The 22,883-nt window shown below is 43.0% G+C and overlaps 1 protein-coding gene across 1 annotated transcript in view; it reads right to left on the bottom strand.

Annotated features, from left to right (window-relative positions):
• LOC311111994 (coiled-coil domain-containing protein 149-B-like) overlaps window positions 1-22,883 on the bottom strand; it is a 35,314-nt gene that overhangs the window by 1,631 nt on the left and 10,800 nt on the right. Inside the window, 9 exon segments of the mRNA XM_084154951.1 lie at window positions 636-671; window positions 1,134-1,210; window positions 1,419-1,566; window positions 7,438-7,522; window positions 7,929-8,001; window positions 8,185-8,357; window positions 10,657-10,773; window positions 11,008-11,115; window positions 13,960-13,998. Of these exon segments, the coding sequence (XP_084011077.1) occupies window positions 636-671; window positions 1,134-1,210; window positions 1,419-1,566; window positions 7,438-7,522; window positions 7,929-8,001; window positions 8,185-8,357; window positions 10,657-10,773; window positions 11,008-11,115; window positions 13,960-13,998 (856 nt within the window).

Below are 22,883 nucleotides of genomic sequence, written 5' to 3'. Positions count from 1 at the left end.
ATTTTTGGATACATAATACTGTATAAGGGACAGGGTAAATATATGGTGTAGTGTAAACTATATCAGAGTGGCTTCTCTTCTAGCCTGGTCCCAGTTCAGTTTGTGCTGTGTAGCACACCAATGCAGAAACTAAACATAGGAGTTGACTATGCAGCTCAAACAGATCTGGGACCAGGCTACCTCTCTTCAGTCGAGTCTGGGTTTACATGGATCAGTGCAAAGGACATTCTTCCCATCCAGCGAGAAATAATGTTCAGAGAAATATTTAGTTAGGTTTCTTTTTGGATTCACACTAAACACTGTAGACAAGAAAGACAGGGACAGCATTGTGACTTTCTCTCTATTATTTTGAAGGCCGGTCAGGCTTTCTGCGGTGACTCAAAAGTGTTTTAAGTATGTTTTGTGGCATTAGTGTTTTTTTTTACTCCGTAAAAACCAGAATAATCTCAAAACATGCATGCAGTGGAGATTGCTCAGTATAAATAGCACAAAAATAGTGTACCCATGGATATTTTAAGGGACAGGATGGAGATATCAAGCATGTCAACAGAAACTTTAAATTAAAATAGTTGTAGAACAGTATATTACAGTAAAGTATAGTATTAGTGAAGTAAAGTAAAGCAGTGGAAACATACTTCCAGAGAATCCCAGCGACACATTGTAAGTCAGGCCTCCAGAAAACAGAAGGAAAAGAGAGAAGAAGAAACTCAGTACAGTGGGAGAGATGGAACATTAATCAAATCACTCATAGTTTGACAATAGTGACTGGGTGCCAATACTACTGGCCAGTGACCACATACAGGATCAAAAGCTATCAGTATGAATCACCAGTTAATAGTGCCTAATACCACCCAATAATACCATATTTATATTAGCTCATGCCACTTTCAAACAGCATTTATGAATGTATACAGCAGGGGTATTCAAATGCGAGCCTGGGGGTCCGGAGTACTGCTGGTTTTCTGACCTGATAATTAATTACATCCACCTGAAAATCAGCCATGGAACTGGCTTCGAGATCCACATTTATATTTGCATGGTATACATACAGGCTAGTAAGTTACTCATGATGCAATATGCATCATGATATAAATTCTAAAATAACAAAAAAATAAACAGTGTGTGGCAGAGACCTGGGAGGCTCCATATTCCCGACACCTCTAGAGTCTTCAGTTTCTTCTCGAGCTCCCCTACTCGGTTTCCAAGAATCCTGTTTACATAGGAAGACATGAGGCTGTTTTCAATGAGGTGAGATGTTCACAACATTGCAGGTATAAATGCAATAAGTGAGTACATGGCATAGGGGCTACTTACAGAGTAACTAGAGGAACTTGGTCATGAGAGTTAGAAAAACAGAAGAAATTCAGATGAAGAAGAAAGGAATTTAAACATTTCTACAGAGTAGAAGAGCTCCCTACTTGTTGGTTTGGCGCTGGTGCTGAATGACCAGGTTCTTCTCATGGATGGTTTCCAGTAGGGCTGTGGCCAGGGACTTGAGGTCTGAGATGGACTGAGACGTGACGGGGAGACTGCATCCGTGGTCCTCAGAAAGCAATAATTCCTGCACTGAACACACACACAAATCCCATTAAGATAGGTAAAATGTTCTGTGTTTATGTTTGCCTAGACAGATGTTTATGGGGGTTCTCTTATTTTCTTAAGTTTAGAGTCTCCATCTTGGGTAGCTTTGCCTTTTGATGCGTATTACGAATGGAAGTAAATGCATGGTGCAAGAGCATGTGAGCTGGATAGGGAGGGATGTTGGCATTTTGATTATACAGTGTATTCATTATCTAAAATGAATGTGCAGAGAACTGACACAATGTTCAGAGACATCTACCCCACCATCAGCACTGGCTTTAGAGGAAAATTAGGTAACACTTTACTTGACGCCCAGCGTCATAACACGTTATGACACGGTCATAACCATGTCATAATATGCCATAACGGCTGACATAGCTTGTCATAACATGGTCATAACACTGTCATGACCCATATAATTACACCTGTTGTGACATATATTGCGTTATTTTATGGCTGATATGACACCTACACACATCAAAACCCACATTTATTCAAATTTGTTTTTTTCCTGCCAAGAAGTTACCTTTTGTTTGAAAGTTTGTTTCTTTAGTCCTTTGCTATTGTTGTAACTCATTTTTTACAGTCATTTTTTCCCCATAACATTTAAAAATAACTTTTAGAAAATACAATTTATGACACTGTCATAAAGCATTATTACCATCCTGTGTCACTTTACTTGGACTAAGAAAATACACTTTACGACACTGTCAAGAAGCATTATGACCATCATAATCATATAAGCCAGATAGGCCTTTTATGTCAGTCATCAGTCAAAATGAGGGTGTCTTGTCCTTCTCCTGAAACCTACTCCTGCATTCATCCCAGTCATCAGCAACAGAGATTTGGGGTAGGTGCATGTCTGACATAAATGTGTGTGCAATTACAATGATAATTTAATATGTTACATTTCTGAAAATGTAATATAACATAAACATACTGTTGACAAGCAGACTATGGTGTAATGGAATGTTTTGCCGTGTGGTAGGTTTTGACACTCTTAGGTAGGTGTCATAACCAGCCATAAAATAACGCAATATGTCACAAAAGTTCTAAATATATGTGTCATGACAGTGTTATGACCATATTATGACAGATTATGACCATGTCATAACGTGTTATGATTCTGGGTGTCAAGTAAAGTGTTACCGAAAATGTTATACAGGCAATAGAAACGACAGCCTGCCCTTAAAAAGCACGTCCCAAATATCTCTTTACATTTCTATGTATTGGAATACATAGAAATGTAAAGTGATATTTGGGACGCGCAGACAACAGAACAATATTTCAGTCAGTTTATTTATTTTTCTCCAAGGTTGGTATGATGGAAAAGATTGTAAGTTGACGTATATAACATCTTGAATACAACACATTGATTCAAATCCACTAGATATATCTGAAGAGCTATAGTGAGTGATTATGTGCAAGAAATCTGAAAAAGGGATAGTTCACTGAAAAACTATCTTAGAAGTTATTATCTTTGGTGACCTAAATTATGAATGGGAAATGCAGGCTTCAGACAATCTAAAAGACATGTGTAATGATCTAAACCTAACACAGCTGGTGACAGCCTATACGGCCCAACCCTAAAGATCCTTAAAAAAGTCAACTCTGATTGATTCTAACGAATACACCAGAGAAATATGTTTCTACTGGTGTCTTCGTCTAAGATATTAGTGACCATTGCCCAATTGTTTGCGTTAGAGATGTGAAAATACAAAGATCTAAGCCTCGGGTCATCACAAAGAGGAACTTTTAAAAAAGTTCAGTGAACAGGCTTTTTTACATGATCTTTATTTTAGTGACCTTGATTGTATTTGAACTATCCCTGAACCTGATTTAGCTTTCAGCCTTTTTGCCGATGTCTTCAACACTATTGTGGATAATCATGCTCCCTTCAGAAAACTAAGGGTTAAAAGGTAGGTCGAATGCCTGGTACACTACGGAATTATCAGAAGTCATTCATTAAAACACTGATGCTTGGGTCAAGGCCAGGAACACAGGCTTAGGCCCCGACTGGCCTCCTTACGAAATAAAATGCCATCATTGATGCATTTAACACCCTAGAGTCGATTGACGCTCTAAGTAACATAATAAAAAAAATCCCCAGCAAAATCGGTCAGTTTAAGATAGAGATATGTTTTTTTGCATTGGAAAACTGATGTCGCGCTTCCACATCTGCAGTGAAAGGTGGCAGAGCTAGAGTGTTATTTGTCAGACCATGAGACATCCCGAAAATCGGTCTTCTCATGAAAACATCTGTAGCGTTCGAACAGTTTGACCTACAAACTGTTATGATCGCTCTATGGACAGGGGAGAATCTCGAGAACACGACACAAGTTTCACGGGACTCGTCTGAAGGTAACCGGTACTGGTTTTAAAAACATTAATGGAAGTATGAAGGTACTTTTGTGCCCTCCCAAAAAGGGGTTAAATGTGTAAAAAGAAAGAATAAAAAAATAAATAATAAAATAATAATAAAATAAAAATTATATATATATATATATATATATATATATATATATATATATATATATATATCTTTCTTATATCTCCTAGATATAGGACAAACACTTAAAAACCTTGTTTCTTTTTTTGACAGTCTTTTTTGCCATTTAGGAATGTGTTATTCAATGTGTTTCTCTGGGCTATTGTAGTAAAGGCCAAATTCAATATTTTATCAAATAACTTTTTTATATTTTATTTTGATACCTAAAGGGGTCCTAAAATTCAAAATCAAATAGCTAAAGGATCCATAGTATGACCACCTTAAAACAATGCCATGTCAGCTTAGAACTCTGTTCGCAACATTCACGTCAGCAAACCGCTCACCCACACGATGCCATCTGCCAGGGTCAGTTGAAACCGGGATTCATCCGTGAAGAGCACACTTCTCCAGTGTGCCAGTCGCCATCGAAGGGGAGCATTTGCCCACTGAAGTCGGTTACGATGCCAAACTGCAGTCAGGTCAAGATCCTGATGAATACGACGAGCACGCAGATGAGCTTCCCTGAGACGGTTTCTGACAGTTTGTGCAGAAATGATTTGGTTGTGCAAACCCAGACTTGTCTACAATTGTTTTTCTGAGGTCTTGGCTGATTTCTTTTGATTTTCCCATGATGTCAAGCAAAGAGGCACTGAGTTTGAAGGTAGGCCTTGAAATACATCCACAGGTACACCTCCAATTGACTCAAATGATGTCAATTAGCCTATCAGAAGCTTCTAAAGCCATGACATCATTTTCTGGAATTTTCCAAGCTGTTTAAAAGGCACACTCAACTTAGTGTATGTAAACTTCTGACCTACTGGTGAAATAATCTGTCTGTAAACAATTGTTGGAAAAATTACTTGTGTCATGCACAAAGTAGATGTCCTAACCGACTTGCCAAAACTATAGTTTGTTAACAAGAAATGTGTGTAGTGGTTGAAAAACTAGTTTTAATGACTCCAACCTAAGGGTATGTAAACTCCCGACTTTAACTGTATGTATGGATGTACAGTCCCAGTCAAAAGTTTGGACACACATACTCATTCAAGGGTTTTTCTTCATTTTTACTATTTTCTACATTGTAGAATAATAGTGAAGATATCAAAACTATGAAATAACACATATGGAATCACGTAGTAACCCAAAAAGTGTTAAATAAATCAAAATATATTTTAGATTTTAGATTCTTCAAAGTAGTCACCCTTTGCCTTGACAGCTTTGCACACTCTTGGCATTCTCTCAACCAGTCACCTGGAATGCATTTCAATTAACAGACGACCTTGGAGGCCAGGTTATCTGATGCAGCACTCCATCACTCTCTTTCTTGGTCAAATAGCCCTTACACATCCCGGAGGTGTGTTGGGTCATTGTCCTGTTGAAAAAAAAATTATAGTCCCACTAAGCGCAAAACAGATGTGATGGCATATCGCTGCAGAATGCTGTGGTAGCCATGCTGGTTAGTGTGCCTTGAATTTTAAATAAATCACAGACAGTGTCACCAGCAAGGTGTGTCCAAACTTTTGACTGGTACTGTATTTATATATATATATACAGTGGGGAAAAAAAGTATTTAGTCAGCCACCAATTGTGCAAGTTCTCCCACTTAAAAAGATGAGAGAGGCCTGTAATTTTCATCATAGGTACACGTCAACTATGACAGACAAATTGAGAAAAGAAAATCCAGAAAATCACATTGTAGGATTTTTTATGAATTTATTTGCAGATTATGGTGGAAAATAAGTATTTGGTCACATACAAACAAGCAAGATTTCTGGCTCTCACAGACCTGTAACTTCTTCTTTAAGAGGCTCCTCTGTCCTCCACTCGTTACCTGTATTAATGGCACCTGTTTGAACTTGTTATCAGTATAAAAGACACCTGTCCACAACCTCAAACAGTCACACTCCAAACTCCACTATGGCCAAGACCAAAGAGCTGTCAAAGGACACCAGAAACAAAATTGTAGACCTGCACCAGGCTGGGAAGACTGAATCTGCAATAGGTAAGCAGCTTGGTTTGAAGAAATCAACTGTGGGAGCAATTATTAGGAAATGGAAGACATACAAGACCACTGATAATCTCCCTCGATCTGGGGCTCCACGCAAGATCTCACCCCGTGGGGTCAAAATGATCACAAGAACGGTGAGCAAAAATCCCAGAACCACACGGGGGGACCTAGTGAATGACCTGCAGAGAGCTGGGACCAAAGTAACAAAGCCTACCATCAGTAACACACTACGCCGCCAGGGACTCAAATCCTGCAGTGCTAGACGTGTCCCCCTGCTTAAGCCAGTACATGTCCAGGCCCGTCTGAAGTTTGCTAGAATGCATCCAGAAGAGGATTGGGAGAATGTCATATGGTCAGATGAAACCAAAATAGAACTTTTTGGTAAAAACTCAACTCGTCGTGTTTGGAGGACAAAGAATGCTGAGTTGCATCCAAAGAACACCATACCTACTGTGAAGCATGGGAGTGAAAACATCATACTTTGGGGCTGTTTTTCTGCAAAGGGACCAGGACGACTGATCCGTGTAAAGGAAAGAATGAATGGGGCCATGTATCGTGAGATTTTGAGTGAAAACCTCCTTCCATCAGCAAGGGCATTGAAGATGAAACGTGGCTGGGTCTTTCAGCATGACAATGATCCCAAACACACCGCCCGGGCAACGAAGGAGTGGCTTCGTAAGAAGCATTTCAAGGTCCTGGAGTCTCCAGATCTCAACCCCATAGAAAATCTTTGGAGGGAGTTGAAAGTCTGTGTTGCCCAGCGACAGCCCCAAAACATCACTGCTCTAGAGGAGATCTGCATGGAGGAATGGGCCAAAATACCAGCAACAGTGTGTGGAAACCTTGTGAAGACTTACAGAAAACGTTTGACCTGTGTCATTGCCAACAAAGGGTATATAACAAAGTATTGAGAAACTTTTGTTATTGACCAAATACTTATTTTCCACCATAATTTGCAAATAAATTCATTAAAAATCCTACAATGTGATTTTCTGGATTTTTTTTCCTCATTTTGTCTGTCATAGTTGACGTGTACCTATGATGAAAATTACAGGCCTCTCTCATCTTTTTAAGTGGGAGAACTTGCACAATTGGTGGCTGACTAAATACTTTTTTCCCCCACTGTATATATATATATATATATATATATATATGTGTATGTATGTATGTATGTATGTATATTTTGTGTATAAAAATGTGTTTTCCAATTCTAGAAGTTTGTACGTTTTCAAGATAGAGCATTTTCAGTACAGAGTAAAAACTGTGATGATGATGATGATGATGATGCATTTTGCATCATGGACAAATTAACAAAATTTGAACAGAAAGAAGAGGAGTGGGGGAACGGTTTGTGCAGTACCTTGTTTGGCAGAGAGCACCCCGGTGAGTGCACTGCTGTTAACTTTGCCATACGTCTTGGAGTTCTTCCTGCTCTCCAGAGCACTCTGAAAACCAGTACAAATACCAGTTGATATTCATATGATATATTGTACCCCCCTGTTCACAAACATGATTTGTCATTAACCATATGTGTAGTAGTAGAGGGTTGTGAACCATACAAACGGGGGGAAAAAACATACAGAATATCACCAAACCCATAGATACAGTTTGTCAAATATGGTTTGAGATCTATAACTGTCATGGGTGCCATCTTGGCAACAAAAATGTCACAAAAGATTACATTTTAATTGACATTAGAACATGAGCCCAGAAACCCAGTTACCAGCTGACTAAATAAGGCCTTGAGTAGTTATGATACTTGTGATCATCTCTAAGGATAGTTCTGTTCTATAGTATTATTAGTACTATTCAGACAACATTTTCGGCTTGTTTATATGTTGCTTACAATACCTTGTACTTCATGACATTCGTTTTGAGCATGGTGACCTCCTCCTGCAGTTGTTTGAACCGCTCGTGTAAATATCTGAAAGAAAACATCAGTTTATTTAAAAAGTATTCCAAAACAATAAATGCCCAAAGTCATACATTGTGTAGCAAGTTATTCAACAACATCCTTATTGCATTCAATAAGACATTACATTACAGATATTACAGATATTACATACATTATAAGATTTATATTATGTTCTCCTACACACAAACACACCTGTTCTCCATGCAGAGTGCATCTACGTCTAGGATCTGACACTCGTGTCCCCCCAGGATGTGGTTCACCTCGTGGTTCAGCCGCTGGGCCTTTTCCTGGAACACGTTACGCTCCGCCCTCACATCCTGCAGCTCGTCCGTCAGAGATTTCACACTGTGCTCCAGCTCCTCATTCTAGGACAAACAGAAAAAATGCCTTAAAGCCACAATATGTAAGATTTCAAACATTGTAAGGCATTTCAAACATTGTAAGATATACCTACAGTGGGGAAAAAAGTATTTAGTCAGCCACCAATTGTGCAAGTTCTCCCACTTAAAAAGATGAGAGAGGCCTGTAATTTTCATCATAGGTACACGTCAACTATGACAGACAAAATGAGATTTTTTTTCTCCAGAAAATCATATTGTAGGATTTTTTATGAATTTATTTGCAAATTATGGTGGAAAATAAGTATTTGGTCAATAACAAAAGTTTCTCAATACTTTGTTATATACCCTTTGTTGGCAATGACACAGGTCAAACGTTTTCTGTAAGTCTTCACAAGGTTTTCACACACTGTTGCTGGTATTTTGGCCCATTCCTCCATGCAGATCTCCTCTAGAGCAGTGATGTTTTGGGGCTGTCGCTGGGCAACACGGACTTTCAACTCCCTCCAAAGATTTTCTATGGGGTTGAGATCTGGAGACTGGCTAGGCCACTCCAGGACCTTGAAATGCTTCTTACGAAGCCACTCCTTCGTTGCCCGGGCGGTGTGTTTGGGATCATTGTCATGCTGAAAGACCCAGCCACGTTTCATCTTCAATGCCCTTGCTGATGGAAGGAGGTTTTCACTCAAAATCTCACAATACATGGCCCCATTCATTCTTTCCTTTACACGGATCAGTCGTCCTGGTCCCTTTGCAGAAAAACAGCCCCAAAGAATGATGTTTCCACCCCCATGCTTCACAGTAGGTATGGTGTTCTTTGGATGCAACTCAGCATTCTTTGTCCTCCAAACACGACGAGTTGAGTTTTTACCAAAAAGTTCTATTTTGGTTTCATCTGACCATATGACATTCTCCCAATCCTCTTCTGGATCATCCAAATGCACTCTAGCAAACTTCAGACGGGCCTGGACATGTACTGGCTTAAGCAGGGGGACACGTCTGGCACTGCAGGATTTGAGTCCCTGGCGGCGTAGTGCGTTACTGATGGTAGGCTTTGTTACTTTGGTCCCAGCTCTCTGCAGGTCATTCACTAGGTCCCCCCGTGTGGTTCTGGGATTTTTGCTCACCGTTCTTGTGATCATTTTGACCCCACGGGGTGAGATCTTGTGTGGAGCCACAGATCGAGGGAGATTATCAGTGGTCTTGTATGTCTTCCATTTCCTAATAATTGCTCCCACAGTTGATTTCTTCAAACCAAGCTGCTTACCTATTGCAGATTCAGTCTTCCCAGCCTGGTGCAGGTCTACCATTTTGTTTCTGGTGTCCTTTGACAGCTCTTTGGTCTTGGCCATAGTGGAGTTTGGAGTGTGACTGTTTGAGGTTGTGGACAGGTGTCTTCTATACTGATAACAAGTTCAAACAGGTGCCATTAATACAGGTAACGAGTGGAGGACAGAGGAGCCTCTTAAAGAAGAAGTTACAGGTCTGTGAGAGCCAGAAATCTTGCTTGTTTGTAGGTGACCAAATACTTATTTTCCACCATCATTTGCAAATAAATTCATTAAAAATCCTACAATGTGATTTTCTGGATTTTCTTTTCTCAATTTGTCTGTCATAGTTGACGTGTACCTATGATGAAAATTACAGGCCTCTCATCTTTTTAAGTGGGAGAACTTGCACAATTGGTGGCTGACTAAATACTTTTTTTCCACACTGTATAATATTACAGATTGTGGCTGTGGAAAACCTCCAACACTGCCTTACGTAATGAGTGGGCAACATAGGCTGAACTATGGATTGTTGGGAATATGGCATTCTGACAACTGGTCTCTTATCGCCTATATGACAATATCAAAACCATCTGTATAATTTCATTCTGCCATTGGTGTGGTTTCCAACATCATCCAAGGTGCGTTCCTCACACTTGTTTGCCTTCTTTTTTTTAACCCACCACCACACCGTCTTTGCAGGACAACTTATTCTACAACTTTGATGTTTAAAAAAAAGGAGAATTCAGTTTTGTTCAGTATTTTAAAAATGTATTTAAGACAGTAAAATGGAGAGACAGATGAGGGTGGAGACAGTTCAGAAGTGCCAGACCGGGGAATTGAACATTGGTCTCTATATTGACATGTGGTCAAATGGCATTTGTCCCATTACCACTCAACCAATTGTAGCAGAGGTGAATCAGACTTTCACGATGCGGTAGCCCTGCCCTGGAATTTACTATTGGTGTAATGGTAAAGAAGTTGGTTTCCTGAGCGGGAGACCGGGGTTCGGATCCCAACAGTTACACAAATTATGGCACAACCTTTCCATTCCTCACCTGCTCTCGTGCCGTCTCCAATTGCTGGACAAGGTCCTCCCGCTCATAGGCCGGGAAGTGTCTCGCCCCAACCTCTTCATCCCCCAACCTCTGTCTGGCTATGGTCATCCGCAGGAGCTGTGGGAGGGTAGGGGGAGGACAAAGTCAATTCCATTTCAATTTGGAATGCAACCGACAGTAACTGCACTGTTTGATTTCAAATGTGCGTAAACCATTGCTGCCCTGTCAGGAAGTAAACTGAAATTCAAATTTTCCTAATTGATTTTAAATGATGACAATTGGAATTTCAGTTTACTTCCTGAATTGACTGAATTGAAATGGAATTGACCCCATCCCTGAAGGATAACATACCTTGTTATCCCCCTGGGCCTCAGCCAGTCGTTGATTCAGCTCCTTCACCTCTTCAGACAGCTGCTTACTCCTTTCTCTGGAGTCTCTCAACAGCTGGGCCAAATTCAACTGATCAAGGGAATGACATAGGACAGGGTGACATGACATAGGACATGTACATGATAGTATTCTTTCACATCAACACAGAAGATTTGAGATCAGAATTTTAACACCCACATCAAAATAGTGTTGATAAATGTACACTTTATTAGAGCTGATGCTGTTAAAGTGAGGGAAAAAAGAATTTGATCCCCTGCTGATTTTGTACGTTTGCCCACTGACAAAGAAATGATCAGTCTATAATTTTAATGGTAGGTTTATTTGAACAGTGAGAGACAGAATAACAACAAAAAAATCCAGAAAAACGCATGTCAAAAATGTTATAAATTGATTTGCATTTTAATGAGGGAAATAAGTATTTGCCCCCTCTCAAATCAGAAAGATTTCTGGCTCCCAGGTGTCTTTTATACAGGTAACGAGCTGAGATTAGGAGCACACTCTTAAAGGGAGTGCTCCTAATCTCAGTTTGTTACCTGTATAAAAGACACCTGTCCAGAGAAGCAATCAATCAATCAGATTCCAAACTCTTCACCATGGCCAAGACCAAAGAGCTCTCCAAGGATGTCAGGCACAAGATTGTAGACCTACACAAGGCTGGAATGGGCTACAAGACCATCGCCAAGCAGCTTGGTGAGAAGGTGACAACAGTTGGTGCGATTATTTGCAAATGGAAGAAACACAAAAGAACTGTCAATCTCCCTCGGCCTGGGGCTCCATGCAAGATCTCACCTCATGGAGTTGCAATGATCATGAGAACGGTGAGGAATCAGCCCAGAACTACACGGGAGGATCTTGTCAATGATCTCAAGGCAGCTGGGACCATAGTCACCAAGAAAACAATTGGTAACACACTACACCGTGAAGGACTGAAATCCTGCAGCGCCCGCAAGGTCCCCCTGCTCAAGAAAGCACATATACATGCCCGTCTGAAGTTTGCCAATGAACATCTGAATGATTCAGAGGAGAACTGGGTGAAAGTGTTGTGGTCAGATGAGACCAAAATCGAGCTCTTTGGCATCAACTCAACTCGCCGTGTTTGGAGGAGGAGGAATGCTGCCTATGACCCCAAGAACACCATCCCCACGTCAAACATGGAGATGGAAACATTATGCTTTGGGGGTGTTTTTCTGCTAAGGGGACAGGACAATTTCACCGCATCAAAGGGACATGTACTGTCAAATCTTGGGTGAGAACCACCTTCCCTCAGCCAGGGCATTGAAAATGGGTCGTGGATGGGTATTCCAGCATGACAATGACCCAAAACACACGGCCAAGGCAACAAAGGAGTGGCTCAAGAAGAAGCACATTAAGGTCCTGGAGTGGCCTAGCCAGTCTCCAGACCTTAATCCCATAGAAAATCTGTGGAGGGAGCTGAATGTTCGAGTTGCCAAACGTCAGCCTCGAAACCTTAATGACTTGGAGAAGATCTGCAAAGAGGAGTGGAACAAAATCCCTCCTGAGATGTGTGCAAACCTGGTGGCCAACTACAAGAAACATCTGACCTCTGTGATTGCCAACAAGGTTTTTGCCACCAAGTACTAAGTCATGTTTTGCAGAGGGGTCAAATACTTATTTCCCTCATTAAAATGCAAATCAATTTATAACATTTTTGACATGTCTTTTTCTGGATTTTTTTGTTGTTATTCTGTCTCTCACTGTTCAAATAAACCTACCATTAAAAAATTATAGACTGATCATGTCTTTGTCAGTGGGCAAAAGTACTAAATCAGCAGGGGATCAAATACTTTTTTCCCTCACTGTAAATTTTCTCAGTCTTACGGAATTAACACCTGTGGTCTTAAAGTAACTATTTTTGGGGTGTTTTAACACTGTGTAAAGCCTTATTTGCATATTTATTTCTCAGGGTGCCTTTCGAGTGAATTGTAGAGGTACCTGTAGCACCCATGACGGTGTTTGCTAGTGACAGAGACATGACTGTTGCATTCGATGGTTTTCAGTCCTGTAGCCTTCACCAAGTTAGTGCCTAAATTCATATTTTATAATAAAAATCCAATTATTTATGAGAATACATTCCTTTTTTGGACAATACCATACTTCGACAGCCTAGTTTTACCCTAACACAGTGGTCTGAAACTCCTGGTTTGCAGGCCACATCGGCAAGTTATATTCTGCTGGCTTGCAAAGTGTTATATAATTCCTATTAGAATCCAGTTAAGATATACAACAGTTGGAACTTTTAATCACCCGCATCTGCAGATAGAATGCCTGCCAAGGTAGGGAGATTGATAAATGAGACTACCTAAACCATGTAAACTGGAACAACCACTTAAAAATTGGATTAGGTTAGAAAAATGTATGTTATTTATCTTTGTGTAGTAGAAGATCAATTAATTAATTCAGTAACATATATATTAAAACAAACTATTCTAAAAAGCAACCTGCAACAAAGTATGCTGGGAAATATGATGGGGCCCATCCCATGTCTTTTTCACTCAGAGTTAACAGAAATTAACTCAACACAGTCGAGTAACAACACCACCTGGTGTTGATTCCACTGTGATTCAAATAACACTTCATTTATTCACCGCAGGTGGCGTCAATTTCAATCCCACTGTTGTTAACCCCACTAGAATCAACATTCAGATATAACAATGACAACACTTTTTACCTCATCACAGAGATTTAAACATCCGCAAATTTGCTGTGTAGTCTCCCATGCTATTACATCCTTGACATTGGGAAGTTGCTGGCCAGGGGTCTTATGTCAGTACAGTACAGTCATAACACAAACTGTTACTTCGGTCATCCAATTTGACATGTTTAATAATTTACAGTCTACCCATTTAGACTGCCACGCTACTACAATAAATAAGAAAATTGATATTGACTTACTTGATTTCGTTTTTCAGGTGGTAGACTGGAGTCTCCATCCTAGAATGTAGAAAAACATAGATAGTGAGGACTGATCACTTAGCTGAAGTCAAGGTAAAATTGTATGATTGGTATGACTTTGGTTAATAAATTATGAAATGTAAAGTACTATACAGTGCATTCGGAAAGTATTCAGATTAAATCATTGTTTTTCCTCAATCTACACACAATACCCCATAATGGCAAAGCGAAAACTGTTTTTTAGAAATTTGTGGAAATGTATTAAAAAAAAAACTGAAATACCTTTTGTACATAAGTATTCAGACCCTTTGCTATAAGACTAAACATTTTACTCAGGTGCATCCTGTTTCCATTGATCATCCTTGAGATGTTTCTACAACTTGATTGGAGTCCACCTGCGGTAAATTCAATTGATTGGACATGATTTGGAAAGGCACACACCTGTCTATATAATGTCCCACAGACAGAGCAAAAACCAAGCCATGAGGTTGAAAGGAATTGTCCGTAGAGCTCCGAGACAGGATTGTGTCATGGCACAGATCTGGGGAAGGGTACCAAAAAATATCTGTAGCATTGAAGGTCCCCAAGAACACAGTGGCCTCAATCATTCTTAAATGGAAGTAGTTTGGAACCACCAAGACTCTTCCTAGAGCTGGCCGCCCGGCCAAACTGAGCAATTGGGGGAGAAGGGCCTTAGTCAGGGAGGTGACCAAGAACCCGATGGTCCAGAGTTCCTCTGTGGAGATGGGAGAACCTTCCAGAAGGACAACCATCTCTGAAGCACTCCACCAATCAGGCCTTTATGGTAGTGTGGCCAGACGGAAGCCACTCCTCAGTAAAAGGCACATGACAGCCCGCTTGGAGTTTGCCCAAAGGCACCTAAAGGACTCTCAGACCATGAGAAACAAGATTCTCTGGCCTGATGAAACCAAGATTGAACTCTTTGGCCTGAATGCCAGGTGTCACGTCTGGAGGAAACCAGGCACCGCTCATCACCTGGCAAATACCATCCCTATGGTGAAGCATGGTGTTGGCAGCATCATTATGATTTTCAGCGGTAGGGACTGGGAGACCAGTCAGGATCAAGGGAAAGATGAACGGAGCAAAGTACAGAGAGATCCTTGGTGAAAACCTGCTCCAGAGCGCTCAGGACCTCAGACTGGGGCGAAGGTTCACAGTCCAACAGGACAACGACCCTAAGCACACAGCCAAGACAACGCAGGAGTGGCTTCGGGACAAGTCTCTGAATGTCCTTGAGCGGCCCAGCCAGAGCCCGGAATTGAACCCGATCGAACATCTCTGGAGAGACCTGAAAATAGCTGTGCAGCGACGCTCCCTATCCAACCTGACAGAGCTTGAGAGGATCTGCAGAGAAGAATGGGAGAAACTCCCCAAATACAGGCGTGCCAAGCTTGTAGCGTCATACCCAAGAAGACTCGAGGCTGTAATCGCTGCCAAGGGTGCTTCAACAAAGTACTGAGTAAAGGTGTCAGTAGAACCGATGTGGATGTGGTGGAGGAGTCAGGCGCAGGACACAGAGGCTTCGTCCAACAGACTTTACTAGTCAAAAGTGCTAAATACAATACACGGCCTCGAAAACAAACAGAGGCGAGTGAATACGTAAACCATGCGTAAACACTAAACAAACAAACAGAGCATCAAAACGCAGCTCCGAAAATACAGGCAGACAACAACACACAATCTAACCAATACCAAACAGGGAACTTATAGGACACGTAATCAGAACACAAACAGACACTGGTGTACAAGACAGACCAAAGCAATCACACCACGAAACATTCAACGGTGGCAGCTAGTACTCCGGGGACGGCGAACGCCGAAGCCTGCCCGAACCAGGAGGAGGAGCAGTCTCGGCCAAAACTGTGACAGTACCCCCCCCTTGACACGCGGCTCCAGCCGTGCGCCGACCCCGGCCTCGGGGACGGCCAGGAGGACGCGGACCCGGGCGCGTGGGATGCCCACGGTGGAACTCAGTCAGGAGGGATGGATCTAGGATGTCCCTCCTGGGCACCCAGCACCGTTCCTCCGGACCGTACCCCTCCCACTCCACGAGATACTGGAGACCACTCATCCGGCGCCTCGAGTCCAAGATGGTCCGGACCCTGTACGCCGGGGCCCCCTCGATGTCCAAAGGGGGCGGAGGGGTCTCTCCTATCTCATCTTCTTGGAGTGGGCCAGCTACCACCGGCCTGAGAAGAGACACATGGAACGAGGGGTTAATATTCTTGTACTCAATAGGCAGTTGTAACCTGTAACACACCTCGTTCAATCTTCTCAGGACTTTAAAGGGCCCCACAAACCGCCAACCCAGCTTCCGGCAGGGCAGGCGGAGGGGCAGGTTTCGAGTCGAGAGCCAGACTCGATCTCCCGGTGCGTACACCGGTCCCTCACTGCGGTGGCGATCGGCGCTCGCCTTTTGTTGACGGATGGCCCGCTGCAGATGGACATGGGCAGCGTCCCACGTCTCCTCCGAGCGCCGAATCCACTCGTCCACCGCAGGGGCCTCGATCTGGCTCTTGTGCCACGGTGCCAGGACCGGCTGATACCCTAAAATACACTGGAAAGGTGTTAAGTTGGTGGAGGAGTGGCGGAGAGAGTTCTGGGCCATCTCTGCCCAGGGGATATACCTAGACCACTCCTCCGGCCGGTCCCGGCAATAGGACCTCAGAAACCTACCCACATCCTGGTTGACTCGTTCAACCTGCCCATTGCTCTCTGGGTGGTACCCCGAGGTCAGGCTCACCGAGACCCCCAAGCGTTCCATGAACGCCCCCCAGACTCTGGAGGTGAACTGGGGACCTCGGTCAGACACAATATCCTCGGGGACCCCATAGTGCCGGAACACGTGGGTAAATAGGGCCTCGGCGGTCTGTAGGGCAGTAGGGAGACCCGGCATTGGGAGGAGACGACAGGCCTTGGAGAACCGATCTACAACGACCAAAATGGTGGTATTCCCCTGGGAAGGGGGTAGGTCGGTTACAAAATCCACCGAGAGGTGGGACCATGGTCGTTGTGGAACGGGCAGGGGATGTAACTTACCCCTGGGCAAATGTCTAGGCGCCTTACACTGGGAACACACCGAGCAGGAGGAGACATAAACCCTCACTTCCTTAGCTAACGTTGGCCACCAGTATTTCACGCTAAGGCAGTGCACTGTCCGGCCAATACCTGGATGTCCAGAGGAGGGTGATGTATGAGCCCAATAAATAAGACGATCACGAACCTCGAGCGGAACGTACGTTCGCCCCCACAGGACACTCGGGGGGAGTAGGGTCGGTACGCAGTGCCCGCTCGATTTCCGCATCGACCTCCCATACCACCGGAGCCACCAGACAAGACTCCGGCAGTATGGAAGTAGGCTCAATGGCCCTCTCCTCTGTGTCATACCGCCGGGACAGGGCGTCTGCCTTACCGTTCTGGGACCCTGGGATGTATGTGATCTTAAAAACAAACCGGGTCAGGAACATGTTCCACCTAGCCTGACGAGGGTTCAATCTCCTAGCTGCCCGGATGTACTCCAGGTTACGGTGATCAGTCAGAATGAGGAAAGGGTGTTGAGCCCCCTCAAGCCAATGCCTCCACACCTTTAGGGCCTGGACTACAGCTAACAACTCCCTGTCCCCAACGTCATAATTGCGCTCCGCCGAGCTGAGCTTCTTGGAGTAGAACGCACAGGGGCGGAGCTTAGGTGGCGTGCCGGACCGTTGTGACAGGACTGCCCCAATACCGGTCTCGGACGCATCTACCTCTACTTGGAATGGTAAAGAGGGATCCGGATGCGCCAGCACCGGGGCCGAGGTGAACAGGTTCTTCAGTTTGACAAATGCCCTGTCCGCCTCAGCTGACCACTGCAAACGAACCGGACCCCCCTTTAGCAGGGACGTAATGGGAGCTGCAACCTGTCCAAAGCCCCGGATAAACCTCCGGTAGTAATTAGCAAAACCCAAGAACTGCTGCACCTCTTTTACAGTGGTTGGAGTTTGCCAATTACGCACGGCCGACACACGGTCTACCTCTATCTCCACACCAGACGCGGACAACCGATAACCCAAAAAGGAGACGGACTCCTGGAAGAACAGGCATTTCTCTGCCTTGACATACAAGTCATGCTCCAACAGTCTTCTCAACACTCGGCGCACCAGGGCTACATGCTCGGCTCGTGTAGAAGAGTACACTAGGATGTCGTTGATGTACACTACCACACCCTGCCCATGCATGTCCCGGAAAATCTCGTCAACAAAGGATTGGAAGACTGAAGGAGCATTCATTAACCCGTATGGCATGACGAGATACTCGTAATGACCCGAGGTGGTACTAAATGCCGTTTTCCATTCATCCCCCTCCCTAATGCGCACCAGATTGTACGCGCTCCTGAGATCCAACTTTGTGAAGAACTGCGCTCCGCGTAATGACTCCGTCATAGTCGCAATCAGTGGAAGAGGGTAACTGTACTTAACCGTGATCTGATTGAGACTACGGTAATCAATACACGGGCGCAAACCCCCGTCCTTCTTCTTCACAAAGAAGAAACTCGAGGAAACCGGGGAAGTGGAGGACCGAATGTATCCCTGTGCCAAGGACTCGGCTATGTAAGTCTCCATAGCTGCAGTCTCCTCTTGAGACAGGGGATACACACGGCTCCGCGGAAGTGCCGCTCCTGTTTGGAGATTTATCGCACAGTCCCCCTGTTTATGAGGTGGTAGCCGTGTTGCCCTCGTTTTGCTGAACACAAGTGCTAAGTCCTCATACTCAGGGGGAATGCGCATTGCGGGCACTTGGTTCGGACTCTCTACCGAGGTCGCCCCTAAGGAAACGCCTAGACATTTCCCTACACACTGGGCAGACCACTCCATAAGAGCCCTCTGTTGCCACGCAATGGTAGGATCATGGGCGCTTAACCAGGGAAGCCCCAGCACCACGGGGTACGCAGGAGAGTCAATCAGATAAAACTTGTTGGGTTTTATTTTTTAATTGGATTTGTATGTGATGAATAGCTTGGAAGGAATGCACTAATGAGGAGCAATATACTGATATGGATTGTTTCACATAACAGGGTGGGGAACATTGGGGGTAGGACAGATAAGACTTGTGTTGCGAACACTCTCTCTTTGTATTCTGTGAAACTGTCCTTGAACATTGAGTACAGTGGGATGATGTATTTCTGGGTGCTGACTTTCGCAGGTTATCATAGCAACTATGTCTAGTAACAAATGGAGTGCCGAGGAGTTGGGCCCACCCCTGCGCCAACGGATTGGCTGAACCACACTCAGTCCTTTGCTCTGGTTGGCCAACAGAAGAGGTGGAGGCTTTCTGTCAGAGTACTTGAGAAATTTCTGTAAACAATAATTCTAGTTCTCTGTCGGCCCTGCGTGGTTTGTCAGTGAGCCCGTATACGAACTTTCATACTTATCATACATACATTTTGCATATAATAAATTAAGCTTGGATTGAAGATCTCTTGATTCTTATTCCAATACCAGATTTGAATTACGCAATTTATAACAAATTGGTGACCTCCGACTGTGATCTGGTAGCGGAACTTCACTTCGCTGGAATTCACCCAGCCTATTGGACATCACTGTCATCGAACTGTGTTTCACAAATTGCCCGGGCTTCTATAAAGGTAAGCAAAACACCTATTGTAATATAACTGAAGTTTTGCACATTGGCTTTATCCAAATTAATTTTGTGAAGCACCTGTTTGATGTAAGTGAACCCTATTGTACTATAAATAACGATTACAGTATACTATTTCGATTTCATAATATACTATGCAAATGTTTGATAAATGTGAGGGTTAAAAGCCATGGTATATTGAGTATTGTTCCACAGAAGAGCGGTTCTGGGAAAATACTGAAATCCCCAGACTAGGTACCACCAGGGGTGGGCTGGGGATATAGGGAATTATTGGATAAAAGTGTGTACGCTATTTGTCACTATATTCCATAAAAAGCTATTGTCATTGTATCAGTCTAGGCTGAATATAATTGGGAACATAGACTAATGAATCTATTGTCATTGTATCAGTCTGGGCTGGATATAATTGGGAACATAGTCTGGATATAGTTAGGATCATAGGACAGCACTCGAGTGTGTACGCTATTTGTCACTATATTCTATAAAAATCTATTGTCATTGTATCGGTCTGGGATGGATATAATTGGGAACATAGTTTGAATATAGTTGGGATCATAGGACAGCACTCCTAAAAACTTAGAAGACAGTATAAATCGCCATTTGTCGTTGTCCGGGACAACTGGGAACATGGGTAGATACTGCAAATTAGTAGAGAGTATTAACTTATTGTCTTTGCACCAATAGGGTGCAAATGGGAACATAAGTGAGATACTGCAAATTAGGAGAGAGTATTAACTTATTGTCTTTGCACCAATAGGGTGCAAATGGGAACATAAGTGAGATACTGCAAATTAGGAGAGAGTATAAACTTATTGTCTTTGCACCAATAGGGTGTAAATGGGAACATAAGAAATAGAGTAGGTTAAACGAAAGGGGTAAGGGCGTGGCAACGTACCTATTGTTGGTACTTTAAAAGTTAGACAGTGCGGGTGTTGTCGTATGCATGAGAGTGTGAATAATAAACCTGTATACCTTGATAGAAAACTAATTGGGAATCAAAGACGTCTGTGCCTGTCCAAACTGTATAAATTTGGGGATAACTGTTGGGTTTGTGGTTGCTTAAAACCGTACAACCTGTTATTTATGTTTGACATAGCATAATACTGGTTTTGAATAGTTGTGTTGAAGAAATTCGGTTTATTATTTGATTTAACGTTTGATGTTTGACCCTGCAAAATACTGGTTAAACAATTAGACTGAAATAATTCGGTTTATCGTTTAAATATAAACATGCACCAACTTTAACTAATTAGGTGGGGGAGAATCACCGAAAATTGACCAGAGGTATTAAATTCCCGGGGATGCCAGTTATCTCTGTGATTTCACACTTAAAACGTTCCATATAAATGGTTGTGTGAAAGGTACAATTAAGCTGAGATTAAGTCTTTCCTAGTGATTGAGTTGTCTAAAGAAAATCCTTTGATAGGGATCCAGTTGCTTCTGTGACTTCACATAAGTATAAGGTTGTGTGAAGGGTGGCAGTTGAACTGAGACTATGTTTTAGGACGCTCTGGTAACCTAAATTTTTTAAGGTATTGTATTCTAATTGGCAGTTTTGTTTTGCTGTGTTTATATTTTAACGTGTCTGTGTTTTTATGTATTATAACGTGTAATGGATGATGGGAAGTTATAGTGAGACTTATGAGACCGAACACCAATCTGTGGAATTGAGTGAATTTGACCTAGGGTTTCAGGAACCGGGGACTGGGGAGACTGATATTGAAGTTGTGCATGATTCTAGAACAAGCGTGAGATAACTAAAGCGTGGTGTGTGCTGTGTGTAGAGATTACTGCATTGGTATATGTGACTGGAATTCTGATTCTTATGATAATAATTGCATTACAAATTATATAAATTAGCCTCTTTATATGCGAGGGTGTCATACATGAGATAAGTCTGTATTTGATACCGATAATACATCCAAGATAGAGAAAGCAAGATGGCAGGACCAAACATAAACATACCCAAATTCAATGAATACATAGAACAACGAATGACAGGGAGAGTAATGCCAGGTCCACCAAGGGAGGGAGGTCATATGCCCGCCCTTGATGTACAACAGATAGAAATGACTGATTATGTGAAGAAATTGACGGAATTTTCTGCAGCACTCTCTTCTCAGGCGCAGAAGGCCCAAGAGGGGGAGCTGTCGGGAAGTACGCTGACACTGAAGGTAAACGTGGGAGGCTGGGTGAGGGTTAAAGTCCACAAGAGAAAGTGGCTGACACCCAGGTGGACTGGATCGTACGAAGTGAAGGAGGTTACTTCACACTCAGTCCAGGTCAGAGGTAAATTAGGCGCACACTGACACCATCTAACTCATTGCACACCAGCCCCCACTCCTTCTAGATCACTGACAGAAGTCAGGGCTGATTTGAGCAGCGAGAACCAATCCTGACAACACAATGAAGAAACCCTTATGGGAACAACAATCTCACTCAGGGTGAAGAATAACTTTTTCCCCCTGGGAGAGATTGGGAGTGTCTGAATGTTTGTATGTATGTTTTCTGATAGGAATTGGACTCCTGCTGGGCACTCCTTATGAGGTGTTGTTCTTTTACATTACATTTGAGTCATTTAGCAGACGCTCTTATCCAGAGCGACTTACAGGAACAAATAGGGTTGGGTGCCTTGCTCAAGGGCACATCGGCAGATTTTTCACCTGGTCAGCTCGGGGATTAGAACCAGCGACCTTTCGGTTGCTGGCACAATGCTCTTAACCACTAAGCTGCCTGCCGCCCCATATGAGTTTAAGGTTGTGGCGTTGTTTGATCATGTGATAAGGTTTAACTTGTAATCGGACCATAACTAAAGTGGTTGTAGAAGTAATGTATAGGTAGGGGAGAGCCAATAGGGGGCTCCATTGAACTATTATGGTTTATTTGGCATTTCAATGGCATAAGGTGAAATCTGTATGCATGAGGGGAATTCGATTATGTATTATTATAGTATTATGGACACTCCGTAATAAATAAACTGAACCAAACAAGACGTTACTACAGCAATAGAGAATAGTTAATGTTGTTACGTTAGTTCTTAAACCCGATGATAGAGGAAAATGCAGAACGCTGTTAGAGTGTGTTTTATTTAGGCTACTAGGGTGTTTGAGACGGAAGGGCTGGCTAGACGGGGGTGATGACGTGGCTGGATGTGCGACGTGAAAGTATTTACTTTGTGAGAATCGTAGAGGTTGTGGAGTGACTGGCGATGTCCCTGGTTCGAACACAGGTAGGGACAGTAGACAAAGCTTACGCAGTGGGGCTAT

This window comes from Coregonus lavaretus, assembly GCF_964263955.1.
Source record: "Coregonus lavaretus genome assembly, chromosome: 38".
NCBI lineage: Eukaryota > Metazoa > Chordata > Actinopteri > Salmoniformes > Salmonidae > Coregonus > Coregonus lavaretus.
The sequence above is the reverse complement of the archived record's forward strand: the minus strand, read 5'-3'. Positions and strand labels throughout refer to the sequence as shown.